We start from the raw sequence: 22,877 nt of genomic DNA, 5'->3' as shown, positions 1-22,877 counted from the left end.
AAGAAGCCAATATGACCCCTGGTAGAAGCCGATAGAAGAAAAGAGAGTTGGAGAAAGAAAGAGTGAAAAAAATAAAAAGAGTGAGGAGCTTCTGGAAAAAAAAAAAAAAAAAAAAAAAGAAGCCGATAGAAGAAAAAAAAAAAGAGTGAGGAGTCGATAGAAAAAAAAAAAAGAAGCCAATAGAAGGAAAAAAAAAGAGAGTAGAAAGACCTCAGAGAGTTTGAGAAAGAAAGAGTGAGGAGCTTCTGGAATCAAGTGGAAGCAAAGAAAAAATAAAAAGGAGAGGATGTACTAATATGGGTATACGTGTGTGGTTGACAAAATGCAGGAGAAAAAAAAAAAGGAAAAAAAAGGGAAACGTCTGGATGAACGAAAAGGCAAAGAATAAGAAATTACCATTTAAAAATAATACCATAATATTTTCACAATATTTTCACAATAAATTTTAAGTAATTAGCTAATATTGGTGAGTAAAAATATAATTTCAGTAATGAGTTCAAATTAGAACTAGAAACAATTTTCCATATAAAATTTTGTTATGATTATTGTGAAAATATTGCAAAAAATATTGTGAATGTAAGTTGAAAAATATAATTGTTGACAATGAATAGAAAAAGAATAAATAAAGATTAAAAAAGAATAAATTTAATTAAAAAATAAAGATTAAAAAAGTGGATAGAGAAAAGATAAATGTCACTGTTGATTATCCAAACGGTACAAAAATTTGCCTAACTTGCTAGAGATACTCTTATATATACATTGTCCTTTTTGGTAATTTACAACTTAAAACGCTACTTTTACAAGTTCTAGCCAAACACTCAGCTTTTTCAAAAAGCACTTTTTAACAGTTTTTACCAAACACTCAGCTTTTTGAAAATACACTTTTTCATTATGCACTTTTTGAAAACTCCACTTTTTCATTATGCACTTTTACAAAAAGCCGAACCAAACTCACCCTAAGTTGCCTGGGAGTGATGTTGAAATGACCTAGAAGCACACCTCCCCTGGCGAAAAGTGACAAGCTCATTCCTCCCCATGAGGAAGACGAACCCTAAACCTCTCAAGGAATTGGAACCTATCCCTAAACCTGGAGAGTGCCTTAGTGTCCAGGCCACACACCTCCCCAAGGGTGTGAAAAGTCCTAATCTCTCGAGGGCTAGAAGCCGTGGTGTCCTTCTCCACCTCCACAGGATCATCACTAGATGACAACCTCAGCTCGAGCTCACTAGATCTCACCTCCGACATCACTTTTCCCTCACTTAGTAAATCCTCAAACAAATCAACTAACTGACGAAGTAAAGGGAACAAATTAGCCAACACTATGCTTAGGCTACTACCCTAAAATACAAAGCTTTCAACTAAAGGGGGAAAGGTATGGGAAACACCTAAAGAAGCCCCCAAACACGCAAAAAGGAATTAAATAGAAGGGCAAACTATCCTAACTTCAGAGCTATTAACCATGGAACCCCAGAAAACAAAGAAAGAGAGACAAAATCCTAAAAGCCCAAAATAGAAAAGGAAATCAGAAACCCATACAATTTATCTATACTGCAAAGAGCAAAAGAGAGGGGGGGGGGGGGGGGAAAGACATACCTCAAAGAAAGCACCCACAGAAAGGAAAAGCTCAAGAAAATCACAGGGTGGAACAGGTTTGGTGAAGAAGAGCATAGAACAATAATAGCTAAAGAGTGGAAAAGTGAAGGAAAAGAGAAAAGAAAGGAAGTTTAAAAACTAGACACAAAAGCTACAAACTAGCAGGAAAACCGAGAGTCACACGTGGGCCATTAACTCCACCAGTCAAAACATGCCACGTGGCCACGATGTGTACGACGCCGCCAACTATGCATTAAATATGGAATGAGATCCCAAGAGCTGTCTGGGTAGAAAACCTTTCACTTCTGGTGGTCATCATGACGAGCAGTGACGACCACAGAACCTTGGGGGGGCGGGGGGAGGGGTGCAGCTAATGGGACCAACGAACTCTCTTGCTAGACGACCTCATCAGTACATTCGGCCACTTGCCACGACATAGATGAAAGCAAGCGAGTCATTAATAAGAAGTTTCATGCCTCGGACCATAGTCGTTTTGCCATCTCGCCCAATCAATAAATTAAGACAGTTTGAGATGTTAAAAAAAAAAAAAAAAAAAAAAAAAAGGAAATGAAAGGAGCAAATGGATATAAATTAGTTGAAGTTGAACATAAAATTAAGCAAAAAGAGAATGAACAAGATCGAGGTCGTTAGTAGATCGGGCGACCTTAAATTTGTAGGGTCTAAGATGTTGGATGAACTTTCTTCTTTTTTTTTTTTCTTCTTTTTTTTCTTTTTTTTTTTGAGAAAATGGCAAGGAGGATGAACGGATCATATTGGCAACTGTTTTTGCAATTGCACCAGCTTGTCATTTTTTACTTTCTATGTATGTTGTTGTGATTGGGGATGCTTTTACCTCAACATGTGGCTAATAGTCGCTATTTAATGCACCTGAAATGGATTATGAACTAATAGATACTTTGAAAACCTATTTGTTTAAAAAAAATTGAGAAAAATTGGTTTTTAGTTTAAAAGTGTTTGGATGCAAAATTACGTCTTTAACTTAATTTTTTTTTAAAAAAAGAAAGAAAAAAAAAGGTGGGGAGGTTTGGATCAGGTTCTAGTTATTCGTGAGTAAAAAATCTAGGCAATAATAATCGGGTATCGGGATCAGGATATGCACGGAGAAAATTGCTTTTTGCCCCTTTCTGAAAAAAAATCCAGCATTTTGCCCTATTTCTCAAACTAATTAGGGAAATGCCCCTCTTTTGAAAATCGAGTTTCTGAAAATCGAGTTAGGCCCTATAGCGGCGTTTTTAGGGACCCTATAGTAACGTTTTAAGGACCTATAGTGACGTTTTGTAACTCGATTTTCATAAAGTCGAGTTACATGCAATTTTTTTTCTTTTTTTTTACCTATAACTCGATTTTATGAAAATTGAGTTACAAAACGTCACTATAGGTCCTTAAAACGTCACTATAGGGTCCCTAAAAATACCACTATAGGGCCTAACTCGATTTTCAGAAACTTGATTTTCAAAAGAGGGGCATTTTCCTAATTAGTTTGAGAAATAGGGCAAAATGCTGGATTTTTTTTTCAGAAATGGGCAAAAAGCAATTTTGTCCAGATATGCACAAGTAAACCCAGCCCATGACCATAGTTACTAGTGACACCCTCATTCTTGAATAGGAACTCAGGCTTCATGCATCCATGCTTAAGTCCGGATCCTTGCCTACAAAGAAAAGGTCTTCTCCCAGTAATGGCAGAACAAGTTTTAGGGTCTATTCCAATCTTATATAGCTTTTGCTCATTTGTACTATCTCTTAATATTCTCTCTCATGGTGTGTGTAGTGTCTATATATATATATATATATATAAATAAGTGCAAATGGATTAGCCGAATATCACTTAATTAATTAAGTCGGCTAGGTATTAGAAATTTTTGTTTTTATTATTTTTTTTTTTTTTTTTTTTTTGAGAAGAGGCTAGGTACGTATTAGAATTTGAGAGCAAACCAAAAACAAGAGTCTTAAGAAAAGGGAACATTTGATTGCAAGTTATTAACACAACATTAATAAAGGTTACACATGGTGGATCCTCAATCCGATCATATAATTATGGCGTAAGCCTCGTAGCACCATCACGATGTATTTCGATAGTAGATGGCAAATATTTTATTCTCCCTATATATATTAGTACGTACGTAACTGAAGATTCCACCATCTTGGACACTTAAACATTATATAAGGCTTTAATTCCATTGATATCATCTTTGTCCAAACCTTTGGTCCCTCCTGGAGAAATGCTAGGCCACATAATAGCCCCTTGAACTTTGCTATGTCCGAGCCCAAGAAGGTGCCCGATCTCATGCAAAGCAACAGTCTCCAAGTCAAATTGACCTGGAACAGCTCCCACACTCCATTTTTCATCAGCATCATAATGGAATCTTCCATCAGTTGGAGCAAAAGCATGGGCAAGGACTCCACCATTTCCATCAAAAGGGGACCCGTCTCCATGATCCCTACTTTGGAAACCAATTTTGTTATCTGCCTTTGTGTCGTCTTGAGCTCGCGAGAATTTGAAGTGTGTGTTGGCAGCCCATTTTTGAAAAGCTTGTGCAACAGGGCTCATGGCTCTAGTTTGGGTGCCAGGGAGAAATCCATAGTAAGGCTGTACTTAGAAGCTGGCCATTTCTGCTTTCTAGGGAAGAAAGCATAGTGACTAACAGTGTGTAAAGAGCCATGGTTGTGGTCATGTTTTTTATTGTCTGAACGCATCCAATTTGTACCATTGATGATATCAGCCACACCACAACGAGGCATCATCATGTTGGATACTGTTTTGGCATCCAAAGTCCCAGTGGTGTTGAGGTGGAAATTTAGCTGGTAAGTTTTAAGGGCCGACTCTAGGGGTTCATCGAAATCATCATCATTGGCATGGTTTTGTTTTTTGGAATGGCTATAGTTCAAGTAACCAAATTGTTCAAGGTAACTTTTTAGGACTTTGATGCCTGAGACATTGTCACCCTTGTGGCATCCTTGTAAATGCTTGAGAAAATCAAAGGGTGATGATTTCTTGTTATTGGTGTTTCGTGAAGTTCCATGAGAAAGAAGAGGAAGAAGGAGGAGAGTGAATAAAAAGAGTGAAAATGCTAGAAGCCATAGCTGCAAAAGTTTGAAACGTAAGCACTTTGTTAAATGTTGTGTAGAAGTGTTTTAGTTTCATTGCTATTTATAGATATTATTAACGGGTGGCTTCTTGAGAGGTATTCTGATTATTCTCATGTGAATGCAAGGTTGATTCTTCTTCTACCATGATGGTATGACTTTTACTTGCAAGATAAGAGATTGAGAAGTGACCTAGAACTAGAAGTGGCCAGCCACTTTGAGACTCAAGGTCTAGGGGCCCTTTTTTTCCGAATTTCTACAACTTTTAAAGTAATGCCACATACCTAACTGTAGAATTTGAGATTTATAATTTGTTGTGATGATAAATTGTGATTTGTGAAACATCATTTTTATGTAAGCTCACTAATCACTATAGGAACCATAATTCATTATAAACTAATCACAAATTACCAATTAAATATTTTAAAATTTTATTATGTAGAGTGACTTGTGGAAAACTTTTTCAAACCCATCAACAATTCAGTAACTTTAAAGTTTCCTTCAATAAAAATACGTATGCCCTTCCTTCTCCCGCAAGTGAATTTACTAATAATAGTAGGTATTTTATTGAAAAAATTATTGCATGATCTCCTATTTTGTAAAATTTTTAAATAGTAACTGAATTCAAATAAAATTATTTAAGACCATAATAAAAAGAAAGTCAAATTAGAAAATATTCATTTAGGGAAAACTTTAACTATAAGAATCAGAGTTGATGTTTGTGTTAATGTGAAAATTGGTCCATAAATGGAGTTTTGTTTCTTCTATTTTTTGTGTTTATTTATTATTTATTTTCTGTCTAAGAATCTCATTTCAGTAAGATTGATAACAATGTTTATTGATTTGTGTTGCTGTTTGTTTTTGGCTTTTTTAAAAAAAAAAAATTATTTTTTATATATAAGATTGGGATGGATTGGGCCATGGATTAGGCCCCAAAGTGGTTGGACGGGGCCCGTAGGGCCCGCGGAGACCCAACAGGAAAAATAACCCATTTATTAAACGAGCCGGGTCTAGGTAACAAGGGGAGGGCCCGCGGGTTGAGTATGGGCATCAAAAAACTTGCCTCGAACCGGACTTGTTGTCCTTCCTAATTGGAATATGCATAAATGTTACTTGGCTAACCCATAAACATTGAATTGGTATGAATGAAAATTTTAAATACTATGTTTTTTCTTAAAAGTGAGAGGGGGAAAAAAAGGGCCCTTTTGACTAGGGATGGCAATTTTGCCCTACTCCGCTTTACCCTGCAAAAGGTGATGGGGCGGGGATGGGGCAAGATTTTAGCCCCGCACCACGGGGCAGGATAAGGATGAGTTTAGACATTTTAGACCCACCTCGCCCCGCTCGTCCCCATCCTCACCTGCCCAGGGTTGCTAAGGGTTATAATTGTAAATTTTTCATACCCTAAAACCCTACTATTTAACAAACATATCAATATTAACTTATTTTATTCAACCTAATGTGGTTCTTTGCCTTTATTTATTTATTTATTTATTTTATGTTTTATACTATGAGATTTTTAAATTTTTTTTTTTTTTGTGATTTTCTTGCTAAACACTTGGATATATTATTCAATTTTTCTAAAAATTGATTTGATTTGATGGGATAAATTTAGTTGTAATTTTAAGTATATTTTTATTAATAAAATAAGTTTTATTAAAAAAATTGTACTAGTTATAGGGAAAATTAACAAAAAGTAGAGTTTACGGAATGGGGTGGGTTTCGCGAGGCCCCAAGGGGCAAGAGATGGGTGAGAAAGTTTTTCCCGTCATGCGGGGCGGGGACGGGGATGGGGTAAGACAAAACCTTGCGAGGTGGGGATGAAGACCCTATCTTTCGGCCCTGCCTCACCCCATTGCCATCCCTACTTTTGACAAATTTGTAATGCATGTAATAAGTTAGTTTTATTTATCAATTATTCAATTACCAACATTTGAAACTTATGCTTTAGATTATATTTGACAAACTCTACTTTTTTCAAAAACAAAATTATAACATTCACATTTTTATTCATACCTACTTGAGTTTTACGCGTTAGCCAAGAGTGATTTGTACGTTTGTCAATCACAAAAATAGTGGTAGTGAATAAAATCTAGCCTGAAAAAATTGGGCCCACCTAAATCCACACATTGAATAATGCGTTCCGTGTTATTTCAATGTTTACTTTTTGTGGCTTGGTCTCATCTCACTTTGGACTATTTTGGTGATTGGAGCATTCATAAATGTTACTTGGCTAACATCATGGTAGATAGAAGAATCAAAAACCTTGCATTCACATGAGAATAATCAGAATATCTCAGAAGCACCCGTTTATAATATCTTATAAATAGCANCATTAACACAAACATCAACTCTGATTCACATTCTTTGAAGTTATCTCAGGCGCTATAGTCAACTAAACCAACACAAAATGTACACATGTATTACATTCTATATAGATTGAATCCTCAAACATATACCCAAAAACAAAACTACTAAGAGAGGAAATGAACCCAAAAAATTGAACCAAAAAAAAACTCAGACCACCACTAAAGCTTCATTGGTGGTGGTTTCAGCCATCAATCCCACCCCTGGCATTGCCTGACCTCAACATGACCAAGAGCTCCTTTGATCATCACATCTCTCTGATCTAACAATCTTGTGCTCCAATCTAACAACACAACCACATCTCTCTACAATCTAACAATCCCATGCTACGATCTATGGATCTCATACTCCTCTGTGACAAATGACAACCACCACGAGATTCGTTCTCCTCCATGAGGGTGAGGGTGGGTCGGTGAGTGAATGAGAGTGAAGGTGAGGATGAGATGTGAGTGAGAGTGAGAGTCAGTAAGGGTAAGGTGAGAGAGGCAGCTTAGATGAGAGAGAAATGAGAGAAATAAGTTTTAGGGTTAGGGTTGTGATATATATATAGGTAGGTTTTTTTGTAATTTTACATTTAGCTAACTAGTCGGGTCCGAGTTCAGACCAAGATTTTACCAAAACCCGAACCCGTTTCGAGTTTTTTTTTTTTTTTAAACCCAAACCCAACCCTATTTTTTATTGGACCGAGTAAAAACCAACCTATTAGGTTCGGGCCAGGCTGGGCCGGGTACCCGCGGGTTGGGCAGAAATTGCCATCCCAAATTCCAATCACCAAAATAGTTCGGAGTGAGATAAGGCCAAGCCCCAAAAAATGAACATTTATATATATATATATATATAGTCAAAATTGAGAGAAAATTCAATTAGATTTCAAATTAGAGTTTAATTTTGCACCATGTGTCTCATCTAATTTAAGATGTTAAATTTTTATGCCAGTGAGTTAACTTAGGGTAAAAATAATGGATTTCAAATAGTATTTAATTTTGTGCCACAGGTCCCATCTAATCTAAATTTTTTAATTTTTGTGCTAAGTGAGATAATTCAGTGTAGAGAACGAGAAGTCTAATAAAATAAACCTTGGTAATATATATATATATATATATATATAAACCAAAGCTCAAAGAAAATATGATTAGAATCAACATTAGATTTTGCCTTTGTTAGCTTTACATACAAATCAAATTGTTTAGATTTTTGCTGTTATTTTTTTTTTCTAAACTAATGAGTATATTTTTTGCACTATTTCTATTTAGATATTTTGTATTTGAAGATATTGAATGTAACAAACTGTAATTGAGCTAAACGATTCCATGCACTATCCCCATTCAATTTATATAGGAGATACTATTAAACCAATTTTTTTCTTTTATTTAATAGAATTTCATGGACAATGATAGTGAATTGATATTGCCTATGTAGTGTCAAATAGTGATTTCAGAATAATATACATACAGCAATGTAATGAGAAACTTGGCGTAATCAATATCATTAAAATTGCAAGGAAAAATAATTTTAGTAATTAACTCTAAATGCCCCGTGTCAAACTAATTTCCTATATATTTAATAACTTAAACTAACATTAATAGTATCACTACAATTTATCATTCTTGTGAGTAAACATGAATTACAAACTAGTTGAAATAATATGGAAGTCATTATTCAGTGAGCGGGTGTAGGTGGGTTCAATTTTTCAGCCTAGATTTTATCTAATTAATTACCACTATTTTGCGATTGACAAATGAATAAATCTCACTTGGCTAACGCATAAATTTTAAATGGGTAAGAAGAAAATTGTGGGCGCATAGCAATGAAGTTAGTACTTTAAAAAAAAATAAAAAAATAAAAAACATTCCTCTTGGCAGCTAGGGTTTCTCTGTCCCTCGTAGGCGGTAGAATGGGTGTCCTTCCTTGTGAAGGTTTTCATCTAGCTTAACTTGGTTAATCCTTGTGGTGGTGGTGTTTTCTCTTCCTTTGTGGACTGTGAAACAATTTGTCTGTCTCCTTCTCCATTTGTTCTTCTTCTCCGTTCGTTCTTCTTTTCCTTTAGCAACATCTCCCGTCCTGTCATTTATACTTTCTGTGCTCTTATGGAAGACCTGTCTAGTCACTGGAGTAGACTCTCTCTGTCTAATCGTGAGGGGCCAGGATGCAGTATTACTGAAGCACAACATACCAAAGAGTTCATTATAGCGGCAAAGTTCTTGACTAAACAAGCCTTGAATGTAGATGCTATCGCCAACACATTCAACCCCCTTTGGCGCTGTCGAACGGGTTTCAAAATTCAGAATCAAGGAGACCATAAGGTTTTGTTTATCTTTGATAATAAGCCAGATATGGAGCGGGTTTTATCCAGTGAACCGAGGAGTTTCGACAAGCGTTTGATAGTGATGAACCGCTACGATAATGATGCTCTGATTCACAACCTGCAATTTCACAAAGCTACCTTTTGGGTGCAGGTACATGATATACCAATCAAATTTAGGAACAAAGTGGTGGCAGAAAAAATATGTGATGCCCTAGGTGAAGTTGTTCACACCCCGGATACGCTAGTGCATGATGGTGGGAGTTTTATCCGGATTAGGGTTACCATTGACATCTCTTTGCCTTTATGCAGAGGTCATCTCATCTCCATTGATAATGGCAGACAGGTGTGGGTCAGTTTTAAGTATGAACGCCTACCGAATATATGCTACTAGTGTGGTTGCCTTGACCATGATGATAAAGACTGTGATGTGTGGATTGCAAGTGAGGGCACCCTTAAGACTGAGCAGCAACAATTCAGACCTAGTTTACGAGCACTGGCGTTTGTACAATCTTGGAAGTCTATTGTGGTTGTGCCTGGTTATTATAAATCGAAGCTTGAGAGGCGGGTTAGGAGCCCGAGTAGTGAACCTAGAGGTGGGAAAGGACCAATGGAGAGCGCAATGAACTTTAGTCCACATGTTGTTCCTTCGGACGTTGAAGAAGGGTAGCCATGTGATATCCAACCAATGAGGAATGTAGATCCAGTGTTGGTAACTCCTATGCCCATGCAAAGTGAGCAGGTTGAAAGTGACCCTCATGAAGTCTCTCAGCCTGTTCTCAATGAGGGATGTCAGGATATAGATGGTCAAGTTTTTAAAAGTGATAACTTTGATTCTCAGCTGCGGGATATTGACAGAGAGCTCACCAAGTTTGACACTCCCTCAACTCCTAAGTTGGTTACTTCCTCGGCTTTGGACAGGTTGGAGGATCCTTCACCCTTATCTCGTGGTTCTATGAACAATAGGGAGCTCTCCTTTACATCTGTTCAGCCTACCAAACTGTCTACCTAGACCTGGTTAGTTAGGTTTATAGTGGATAGTTTATCTCCTTCAATTTCGGCGAAAATAACAGGTGGAAAGCGTAGTTTTGATCCTGTGGAAGATTGCTCCCTATTACCATGCAAACGTCTACAGGTTTTGAGGAGTGATGAAGAAATACCTACTGCATTGGCGGAGGCTGTTAAGCAACACCGCCAGAATCAATGAATTGCTTAGCATGGATCTGTCGAGGGCTTGAGAACCTTCGAACAGGGAAGAAGCTTGTAGAAATTGTACGGGCAAAAGATCCCTCCGTCGTGTTTATAGCCGAGACAAGGACGGATGAAGCAAGGCTAGATAGGGTTCAAAGTAGTTTGGAGTTTCAGAATAGATAGGTGGTACCTAATGATAATAGGGGAGGTGGTCTTGTTCTGTTTTGGAAAGACTCTGTCAATCTTATCATGGAAGACTCAAAGAAGTATTTTATTGATGCATGGATTGATAAAAACTCGGATCATCAATGGAGGTTTACTGGCTTCTACGGGGAGCCAGATACGGCAAGGAGACATGAAGCCTGGAGTGAACTTCGCCACCTTAACCACCACCCTACTGCTCCATGGATTTGTATAGGTGACTTTAATGAACTTGTCAGTCAAGAGGAGAAATTAGGTGGAGCTCAACACCCTAATTATCAAATGCAACTCTTTCAAGATGTGATAGATGAATGTGGTTTTATGGACTTGGGTTTCTCTGGTCAACGGTTCACTTGGAATAGACACTTTAGGGATGGTAACTCTATTTGGGAGAGATTAGACCGAGGGTTGGCTAATAATGGTTTTTTTCTACTTTTTCCAGGTTTACGAATTCACCATTTTCGGTGTGATTCCTCTGATCATGTTCCTATTCTTCTGACTCTCTCAGGCTTGGATCCTCCTCCACGAAATAAACCTTTTAGGTTTGAAGAAATGTGGCTCTTTGATAGCCGATGTGGTGAAATAGTGGAAGCAACGTGGAGATCAATGCTTGACAATGACTCAAATGATGCAATTTTGACAAGGGTTGAGAGATGTGGCCGAGACCTAGCTTGGTGGGATAAAAATTGCTTCGGCAATGTCCGAAGGGAGTTGCTTAAATCTAGGCACCTATTGGTTCAGGCTGAAAAGGAGTCTATTAGAAGTGGTTGTAATGACCGAGTAAGAGAATTGAAAGATGAAATCTCCTCTTTGCTAGATAAAGAGGAACGCATGTGGAATTAGCGCTCAAGGGTGTTGTGGATGAGCCAGGGAGATCACAATACTAAGTACTTTCATAGTAAGGCGACGAAGCGACATAGAAAGAATTCTATTCGGGGTATCAGAGACACTCAGAATCAGTGGAATGAGGATCCTGAATCTATTGCTTCGGTGTTAATCAATTTTTACCAAGAGTTGTTTTTATCTTCTAATCTGTCACTTGCCAATGGGGTTTTGGACCGAATTCCTCATCTTATCACAGTAGAAATGAATCAGGAGCTATCTAAGGAGTTCTTGGCGTGTGAGGTACAAATTGCCTTGAGCCAAATGGCTCCTCTGAAGGCGTCGGGTCCAGATGGGATGCCGCCCTTGTTTTATCAACACTTTTAGGGCATGGTGGATGATGATGTGATTAGATCTATCTTATCTTGGTTGAATTCAGGTACTCTCCCTCATCCTGTCAATCATACTTTTATTACCCTTATCCCTAAGGTTGATAACCCTGAGTATGTGCATCAGTATCGCCCCATTAGTTTATGTAATGTTCTCTATAAAATTTTTTCAAAAGTGATTGCAAACATATTGAAAAAAATTTTACCAACCATAATCACTAAGCATCAGTCGGCCTTTGTTAAAGATCGACTTATTTCTAACAGTGCTCTTATGGCTTTTGAGACATTATACTGTATGAAGAACCATAATTCCAAGAGAACAGGTTATATGGCACTAAAGTTAGATATGAGTAAGGCTTATGATAGGGTGGAGTGGTCTTTTCTTAAGGCTATTATGAGGCAAATGGGTTTCAATAAGCATTGGATTGGACTTGTTATGCTGTGTGTGAGGACTGCTACCTATTCCATCCTTGTTAATGGTGAACCGACGGGTTTGATTCACCCATCGAGAGGTCTTAGACAAGGGGATCCCCTTTCCCCATTCCTTTTCCTTTTATGCACCGAAGGATTACATGGACTTATTGGGCATGCGGCGAGTATGGGCGATATTACTGGTTTTTCTTTGTGCAAGCGTGGCCCAAAACTAACTCACTTATTATATGTAGACGACAGCCTTCTCTTTTGCAGGGCAACTCCGGACGAGTTTAGAAGTGTCATGGCACTTTTATCTCAATATGAGGAGGCTTCGAGTCAAAAAGTGAATAGGAGCAAAACATCTATTTTCTTTAGTAAATCTACTTCTGAAGATTTAAAGGTTACCATCAAGGGTATTCTGGGGGTTCAAGAGGTGCATCAGTATGAGAAGTATTTAGGCCTTCCCTCTTTGGTTGGTAGGGGTAAAAGGGAGAGTTTTAATTATATAAAAGAGAGGGTTTGGAAGAAGCTCCAAGGTTGGGAAGGGAAGCTGCTCTCTCAAGCAGGGCGTGAAGTTCTTGTCAAATCAGTTATTCAGGCAATCCCTACTTATGCAATGGGGTGCTTTAAACTACCTCTGGGGCTTTGTAATGATATTGAGGTTCTAGTAAAGAGATTCTGGTGGGGTCAACATGGTAACCGGAGGAAAGTTCACTAGCTTAAATGGGAAGAGATGACAAAGTCAAAAATGGTGGGAGGCATGGGGTTTCGGGACTTGGCTTTGTTTAATGACTCCCTGTTGGCAAAGCAAGCTTGGTGCCTTTTGCATAATATGGATTCCTTGTTTTACAAGGTTTTCAAATCTCTCTTTTTCCCCAATTGCTCTATAATGGAAGCTAAGGAGTCAAGGTCGGGTTCGTATGCATGGCAAAGCATTTTATATGGGCAGGATGTTATTCAACGAGGTAGTAGGTGGCGTATAGGGTCTGGTAGGAAGGTTCAAGTATGGCAGCACCATTGGTTGCCGAGAAAGCACCGTCCACTTCTCTATTCTCCAGTGGTCGAAGGGTTTGAAAATGCCACTGTGGATTTATTGATTAATGATGAGACTCGGACTTCGAATGAGGAGCTAGTTGATGGTTTGTTTGCCCCTGAGGAAGCTGACCTGATTAAGAGCATTCCTCTAGCACGTGGTTTAGCTGAAGATATCCTCTTTTGGCCCCACTCTTCTAATGGCCGTTATTCATGCAAGACTAGTTATCGTTTCCTCAAAGAAGAGAATGAGCTAAGCCCGTTTCGAGAGCCAGTGAACACGAAACTGTGGAAAGGAATCTGGGCTCTGAACTGTCCGAATAAGATCAAGAACTTCATCTGGCGTGCCTATCGTAATGCAGTTGCTTCAAAAGTTAACTTAATGCGACATACAATTTTGCAAGAAGCTATCTGTGAACGCTGCCATCGAATAAAGGAGTCAGTCGTCCACGCTGTGTGGTCTTGCTCTAGCTTAGACATTGTGTGGTCTGACTTGCAGTTGTGCAGTGTGCGTTGTACCTAGCCATTTGTGGACTTCAAGGAGCTACTGTCTTGGATTACAACCAATCATCAAGAACCGGAGTTATTTGCTACTACCGTGTGGATGATTTGGCATCATCGGAATCAAGTTCGCCTAGCCCAATCCAGCGTCTCTCTCTCTCGAAGCTAGCTCAACTCGCTAAGGATAGGCATGCTGAATTTCTAGCAGTGTAGATTCCTCGTGTCCCAGCTGTTCCACGCTCCAGAGCTAGATGGGTGCCCCCCTCGAATGGTTTGCTTAAAATCAATTTTGACGGTGCCAGCTTTAGAGCGGAGAATAAGTCAGGTATTGGGGTTGTGATTCGCGACGGTCAAGGGATGGTTATAGCATCACTTTCTGAGAATCTTCCTAGAGCTTATGGTCATGAGGAGGTGGAGACTCTCGCTGCTGCTAGGGCTCTTGTTTTTGCAAGGGAGATAGGTGTTGACAATGTTGTCTTGGAAGGTGACTCTAGCATTCTGATGTCTGCTCTTCGAAGGGAGGATCATTATCTTTCAGCCTCAGGTCTTTTGGTGGAGGATGTTCGAGTACTTGCTGGATCTTTTTCTAAATTACTTTACTCTCATACTAGGAGGGATGGTAATAAGTTAGCTCATAGTTTAGCTAGGTTTGCAGTTAATATTTCCAGTTTTCTTGTGTGGACGGAGTCTGTTCCGTCTCACTTTAATGATATTTATCAGGCTGATTTAGCTGGTATTTCTTAATAAGATGAATTTCAGTTTTCTTTCTCAAAAAAAAAAAGTTAGTACTTAGTGATTGGTCATAATTAACTCTGACCGGATTATTTTCCACTAAAATATGACTTTTGGGTCGAGTAAAAGTAGAATAATATAAAGAGGAAGTAAGTAGTTTGTTTTCGCTGTTAATTTTTTAAGATTATTTTTGGCAATTTGAAAATGAAATAATAGCAATACCACTGAGAAAAGGACTGAAAGTCTGAAATAATAAAAAATGATTATCAACTTCACTACATGCACAACGTTTTCAAAATATTTTCACAACAATTCATAACTAGTAAGTTATTATTGGTTCTAATATAAATTTATCTTTGAAATTACTTTTTTGCCTACTAATAACAACCTATAATAACTTGCAACATATAATTTATTGTGAAATTGTTATGATATAACATTTCTCTATTATATTTACATGGTTGCTCACTTCCTCTTATTGTTTGTTCTCTTTCTCTCCTTTTTCCTTTTTCTTTTGTTTGTTTATTCTTGCCAATTTTTTTAGATATTATATTTGCGATTATAAATAAAGATAAGAAGAAGAGAATTTACGATGTCATAACTATTTTTGACTAGATTAATTTTCCATTCAAATGGCACTTTTGACTAGATTAACTCTGACCGGATTTGTTTCCATTAAAATTTTGGGTTGAGTAGAAGTAGAATAATATGGAGACAAAGTGAGTAGTTTGTTTTCACTGTTAATTTTTTAAGATTATTTTTGGCAATTTGAAAAGGATAATAACCACTAAGAAAAAGGACTGAAACAATAGAAAAATTATTACTAACTACTTCAGCGCTTTGATATAAAGTAGTTTTTTGGATCAAAAATACCAAGGTTATTATATTTATACGGTTGCTCTTATTCTTTGTTCTCTTTCTCTCCTTTCTCTCTTTTTTTTTTTTTTTTGTCTTTTTTTTGCTATTTATTTTTTAGATATTATATTTACGATTATAAAAAATAAAAAAATAAAAATAAAAAAGATAAGAGGAAGAGAATTTACGATATCATAACTATTTTTGACTAGATTATTTTCCATTCAAATAGCACTTTTGGGTTGTGTAGAATCTAGAATGTAGAGAGTCTTTTAGGTTGTGTAGAAATTGGACTTTTTAGGTTGTGTAGAAATTAAACGCAGAGAAGACTAGAAAACTCTTTTGAAACACAGTAAAAGTCTTAACGTGAGATACACTCTTAAGGTATGTTTGGTAACTGCTTTTTTCCCTTATTTTCTGTTTTCAAAAACAATTTTCTATTTGTGAGACTAAAAAACTTGTTTGGCAACCCAAAATGAATAGAAAATAAAAACTTATCTCAAAACTCAATTTGTGAAGGAAACTAAAAACATACAAAATGCTGTTTTTAGTTTTTAGTTTTCAAAAGTCAATGAAAACACACATTTGGTTGAATAAACCTGTTTCATTTAATGAATTAGCATTGAAGTCCAAATCCTAGTAACAACATATTTTAGTATTTTCTATTTTTTCCATCCAAAAACTATTTTTTTATTTCAACTAACCAAACATGTTTTTGATTTCAAAAATACCAGAAAATTGTTTTTTTCTTTATATTACCAAAAACAAGTTTTTGAAAACAGAAAACAAAAATTGTTACCAAACATAACCTTAATCTCTGAAGTGGTTCCTCTTTGATGATTGGAATGGAAAATTTCTGTATTTATTAGTCTATTCTAAGTTCTAACACAGCATTTTGGGGTTCCACCTCTTTTATACATTCTACTAGCCTCATTGCATGCACTTTGCGCATGCGATGAGACTTTCTTTTTTTTTTTTTTTTGGTTTAGTGTTGTAATTGAAAGCTTTATATATATATATATATATATTAGTAGTATGCCTGTGCGATGCACAGCTTAATCAAGAATCATGTTTACACTAAAGAAAATATTTTATTTATTTAATAAAAATTAAATTAAAATAGTTAATAAAACTAAAGTAAAGTTTTTCTATTAAGAAAATCATATATAAGTTCAAAATTAATTTAATGGAAGATGGTCGATAATTATGTAACTAATATAAAAGGAGGTGCGAAATCGAAAATAACTTCATTAGCATTTAGATATGAAGAAAATTAAGAAGTGATACCTTTTGGCAAGGTCCTACACGTCCAATATATATATATATATATATAAATGGTTGAGTCTCCAACTTGCTAGGAAAAAGCTATAGAGTATAAACCATACATTAGGGCATCTGTACCCACCAATATGAATCAAGATATATCATAGCTAACATATACTAAATTTGCAAGACATTAAAATTTTAGATTCAAAGTAAAATGGGAAAGTACTTATAGACACAAAAAAATAATATTGGCAAAAAATAATATACACAAAAAAAAAGACCTAATCACTTGATGCATACTAAAAATTTTAAGAAGTAAAATTTTCTCATACTATAGAAATAGAATGGTAGAACATATAATTTTTAATTAAAAGTGAGATGTATGGATATATTAGCAATAAATATGTAAATCATGAAGAGTTTAATCCAAATAATTCTTTAATTATTCATGTGAGGTCGACAACAACAATCATTTAACAAAGTATCAAAATAATCATGTGATGTTGTAACAATCATTTAACAAAGAATTTAGGAGTAATCAATAATCAAGAAATTCATTGTTAAGAATATACCACAATAAATTAATCTGTTTCTATTGATAAGACATACCTATAGCATTAATACAATATAATATTTCATCCAACTTGCAACTGCATATTTAGCATGAACTTTGATCAGAATACAATATTTACAAAAGCAAGCACCAAAAAGCTTTTAAACAAACCACAACGATAGGATGTAATTGTGCAAATCATCCAAATCAAAACATAATGGTAAGCCAAAAAAAAAAAAAAACCCTTCAATCAACCATGTTTTCAAATGGTTTGAATTTTATAAGTAAAAACCGCAAGAAGCTTGAGTGAAAAGAAATACATAGCGTCTATGTCTCGGGGATTCGGGGATTTATATATTGGTGTGAGTTTCTCTTCTCCAAAAGAATAGATGATATATCAACTTAAAAGATGATATATCATCTATTCTTTTGATAAGACATACCTGTTAGACGACCTTTGGAAAACATTCGGTACCCTGAATTTGTTACGATATGAAACTCAACCCTAGTAAATATGTGTTCAGCATGGCGTTAGGGAAGTTCTTGGGCTTTATGGTGTCAGAGTGCGGGGTGGAAGCTAATCCCGACAAGGTACAAGCTATAATGGAAATGGCAACTCCAAAGAACATCAAGGAGGTGCAAAGCCTGAATGGGAGGGTTACAGCCCTTAACCATTTTGTCTTTAGGGCGACGGATAAGTGTCTACCCTTCTTCAAGGTACTAAGGAAGGCTTTCAAGTGGACCGATGAGTGCCAGGGGGCATTTGAAGAATTGAAGGCTTACCTCACATCCCTACCATTGCTCAATCTGTCCAAGCCTGGCAAAGAGCTCTCCCTTTACTTAGTTATATCTCTAACGGCCGTCAGTTTTGCTCTTATATGGAAGGAAGACTAAATGCAGCTACTCATATACTACACCAGTCGAGCACTCCAAGGAGTTGAGGGGAGATATCCCCCAATGGAGAAGTTGGCCCTTGTACTGATCACGGCTTCCTGGAAACTCAGGCTATACTTCCAAGCACACACCATAGTAGTCCAAATAGAAAAGCCGCTACAAAAGACAATGAATAACCCAGAGGCAGTGAGACACCTGGTTCTATGGGCGATTGAGCTTAGCAAGTTCAATGTCCGATACCAACCCAAGACCGCAATCAAAGCGCAAGCTTTAGCCGATTTCATTGCCGAATTTATGATGGGAAAAGAAGAGGACAAACCAATGGCATGGATGATATGGACAAACAGTTCGTCTAACCAATGGGCCAGAGGAGGAGGGGTCCTGCTATGGTCACCAGAAGGAGATACAATAGAATGTGCGGTTCGCCTCCAGTTCTCAACAAGCAACAGTGAGGCTGAATACAAAGCAGTCCTCTCGAGCCTCAACTTAGCTAAAGTAGCAGGAGCTAAGTCATCTGTCATACACTGCAATTCACAAGTTTTGGTTGGATACATCAATGGTGACTACGAGGTGAAAGGGGAACAAATGAAAGAATACTTAAGCAAGGTCAAAAGTAAGATGAGTGAGAAATTCTCGGTTAAGTTTGTATAAATCCCAAGAAAAGAAAATGAACAAGTAGACCGTTTGGCCAAAGCAGCATCCGCAAAATGTACGGACATTCCTAGTAAGGTACTATCCTTCATCCAGTATTCCCCTGCCATTGACAAAGTGGAAGTGCAGGTTATCCCCCTAGGAATTGACTGGACGACGCTGACCATATCCTACCTCAGGAATGGGACATTGCCAAAAGATCGCAGTGCTTCCCATCGGTTGAAGGTGCAATCTTCACGTTTCGTTATGATAAGGGATGTCCTTTACAAAAGGGGTTTCTCCCATCCATATCTGAGGTGTCTAATCCCCTACAAAGCAAACTATGTCATGAGAAAGGTACACAAAGGAATATGCGAGAACCATTTGGGGCATGTTCACTGGTTCACAAGCTGATACGAGCTGGATATTAATAGCCCACTATGCAGAAGGACGCCCAGTCCTACGTGAAGGCGTGTGACAAGTGCCAACGCTTCAGAAACATCATACGTCAACCAACCGAGGAACTTACACCGATAAGCACCTCTTGGCGTTTCACCCAATGGAGATTGGACATAGTTAGGCCCTTCCCCATCACCATATTGCAGCTCAAGTTCCTTGTCGTAAGGTTCGACTACTTCACCAAATGGGTCGAAGCAGAACTATTGGCCACTATCACAGAGAATGTTTGCAGCTTTGTTTAGAAGAGCATCATTTGCCACTTTGGAATCCCCAGGGTCATTGTCTCAGACAATGGGAAGCAATTTGACAATGACACATTTAGAGACTTTTATCGATAGTTAGGGATCAAGAATCATTACTCCTTTCCTGCTCACCGCAGGCCAATGATCAAGTTAAAGTCACAAATTGATCCCTGCTCAAGATGATCAAGACTTAGATTGAGGGGCAAAGGGCATATGGCCTGACTACTTCACCAAATGGGTCGAAGCAGAACTATTGGCCACTATCACAGAGAATGTTTGCAGCTTTGTTTAGAAGAGCATCATTTGCCACTTTGGAATCCCCAGGGTCATTGTCTCAGACAATGGGAAGCAATTTGACAATGACACATTTAGAGACTTTTATCGATAGTTAGGGATCAAGAATCATTACTCCTTTCCTGCTCACCGCAGGCCAATGATCAAGTTAAAGTCACAAATTGATCCCTGCTCAAGATGATCAAGACTTAGATTGAGGGGCAAAGGGCATATGGCCAGATGAGTTACCCGGTGTCCTATGGGCATATAGGACAACGGTACGCACACCTACAGGAAAGACACATTTCCACCTCGCATACAGACACGAGGCTGTCATCCCAGCGAAAGTGGGATTGACCAGCCATTGATTATCCCACCATGATGAAGGAGAAAACAAAGAAAGGATGCGTCTACAATTAGATCTTCTTGACAAAGTCAAAGCAACGGCAAAATAGAGGATGGTTCATTATTAGGCCCTTGTGGCAAAGCACTACAATACCAAGTTTAGGCCTCATCACTTTCAAGTCGAAGACCTACTCCTAAGGAAGGTGACAATAGCTACCAAAGATACCTCACAGGGTAAGCTGGGCCCTAATTGGGAGTGACCCTACAAGATCGCCAACTACCATAGGAAGGGGACTTACTACTTGGAAACCCTCAACGAGGAAAAGCTCCATCACCCGTGGAACACTGAGCACTTGAGGAAGTACTACCAGTATAGTCGGATGCACCTTACCTTATTTTATCACTTTTTTTTCATTTTTTCATTTCAATGTCAAAAGTTAAACATCAAAAGCTATTAAGACTCTAAGAATGTTGAGTTTCTTTTTAGTTCTTTTATTATTAATAAGACTTGGATGCATTATCAGAAATGTTGCTCTACTCTCTACCCTTCAAAGGACCATCAAAACCACACTAAGTCCTACCTACAGGGTGGATGGACAACCGAGGATACCTACAGGTACTTGGTCTCAGAACCTACGGGGTGGATGGATGACTAAGGATACCGACGGTTATCTAGTCTTAGAAATTTTACCAAGTCCTACCTACGGGATGGACGGACGACCAAGGATACTGACGGGTACTTGGTCTTAGAAATTTTACCAAGTTCTACCTACGGGATAGATGGACGACCAAGGATACCGAACAGGTACTTGGTCTTAGAAATTTTATCAAATCCTACCTACGGGATGGACGGGTGACCAAGAATATGACCAAGTCTTACCTGGTCTTAGAAATTTTACTAAGTCCTAGAAATTTTACTAGGCCCTACCTACGGGATGGACGAATAGAATAAAATGTCAATAGTATCAATACAATAAAGGCATACACGATTGCAATGAAGACAAAATATAGCAAGTATAGGCAATGGATAAAGATAGTAGATGTAGCCTAAATGGGCAAATGTTTTTAGATGAAAACCCCAAAAAAAGGGGCATTAATTACTATCTTACAAATAATTCAACAAAAAAACTTAAATACAAAGGAAAAGGAAAGTCAAGACGGAGGGGCATCAAGAACAACAGGATTCACTATAGGCAAGCTGTCAGTAGTAGTTGGGTTCTCAGCAGATGGGACCACAACTGCGTCAGGATTGCCAGGAGCAAGTTAGGCGATGACCACGTCGTCAGCCTCTTTCACCTCTTCCTCAACCATATGAATGGATTCAACAGTCTCATTGCTGATGGTGTCGTCTCTTCCAGGCGTCGGCAGGATAGTGTCATCTATTACAATTTGGGATAAGTCAAGGTTGGGATAAGCAGCTCTCACCTGCTTCAAGCAATCCTTGAATCCGTCACCATAGTAGACGCCATATGTATCAAAGAAGGGCTAAGAAATATGAAACTCTACCACGGCATTGGCTCTGGCCTTCTCTATTTGTTCACAAAGAGCAGCTAACTCCGCTGCTAAATTGGTCTTTGCTTTCTTCACTTCCTCAAGCCGATAGGTCTCCTTTGAAAGTGCCTTAGTCTTGGCCGTCAACTCTTGGTTAAGAGTACGAATAGCCTCCGAGTATTGAGCTCGCTCCTTGTTTTCAATCTCTTAGTGCTTATGAAACCGTCGGATCACCCCCTCACTGGCCATAAACTTGTCTTTGAGGGACTTCATACGAACCAATGCCTAAAACAAAGCATGATGGTTAAAATCAAGATTAAAATATAATTGAAGTACAATATAAGTGACAGGGACATACCTTTGACAGGTCATAGAGGCTAGAAGCCCCTAAGTCATCCAAAACGTTCTTGCCACATGGATCCAAGTTTGTCTCCTTGACGATTGAGGTAACCATCTTGTCGACATAATCCTTGTGAGTAACAAGCCTCTAGATGGGGCTGGGACTGATGAGTCCTTTCCCCATCATTAAACCCTTCCCAATTCTATATGATGGGGAGGAGGGGGCAGCAAAGCCTTCTGCTGTTGCTCCCCAATCAAAGGACCCGTCCCCTTCTTCGACAAACGGTCATCCTTGGCGTTATTTTTTTTCTTAAGTGTGGTTTTAGAGCCCACATTAGGAGCTAATCCTGATGCCTACTCCTTCTGCTTGCGTGTAGTGGCAACTTTCCTCACCAATGCTCTCAGCCTTCCTGCGTCCATTTTTAAGGAACACAAAACAAGTAAAGATGACAGAAGGAGTAAAACAAAGGTAAACATGCTAGACAAGTAAGAAAACTTATGACGGTGGGAGAATGCTTGCAACCGACGGGCTTTTGGTGTTGGCACTAGACCACCATAGAAGGCGTGGATAGTATCAAGTGTGACTAATTCCTTCCACTTCCTCTAATTGAAGGGAATCTTCAAGACACATCTGATAAAGCTCTCCTGCTCATCAATATTCTCTAGACGGACTTGGATTGAAAACAACAAAAAGTGTATAAGTATTAACAAAAGCAGACGGAGTAGAAATAAGAAAGACATATGGCCCACCTGACTCCCTAACAATGCCCCAGATATTATTGAAACCATCGGGTAGGCTATCCCACTCCTCAGGCCTACACACCCAATCCGTCCCCTAAACAAAAAAAATATATGTTCTTCCAGTTTCTATTTGAGTCAAG

General features: G+C 38.0%; 1 protein-coding gene and 1 pseudogene across 1 annotated transcript; one reads left to right on the top strand and one right to left on the bottom strand.

The window, feature by feature from the left end:
• Positions 1–3,763: 3,763 nt before the first annotated feature.
• LOC136065184 (metalloendoproteinase 2-MMP-like) lies at positions 3,764–9,250 on the bottom strand (annotated as a pseudogene).
• A 1,557-nt stretch (positions 9,251–10,807) lies between these two features.
• Positions 10,808–13,102, top strand: LOC136065183 (uncharacterized). The gene is made up of 4 exons (XM_065767992.1): positions 10,808–11,135; positions 11,202–11,539; positions 11,630–11,884; positions 12,272–13,102. Exons 1-4 carry the CDS (start codon positions 10,808–10,810, stop codon positions 13,100–13,102), a joined length of 1,752 nt encoding a protein of 583 aa, XP_065624064.1.
• The last annotated feature ends 9,775 nt before the right edge of the window (positions 13,103–22,877 follow it).

The sequence above is a fragment of the Quercus suber genome, unplaced genomic scaffold, assembly GCF_002906115.3.
Source record: "Quercus suber isolate HL8 unplaced genomic scaffold, Cork oak 2.0 scaffold_873, whole genome shotgun sequence".
Taxonomy (NCBI): Eukaryota; Viridiplantae; Streptophyta; class Magnoliopsida; order Fagales; family Fagaceae; genus Quercus; species Quercus suber.
The sequence above is the reverse complement of the archived record's forward strand: the minus strand, read 5'-3'. Positions and strand labels throughout refer to the sequence as shown.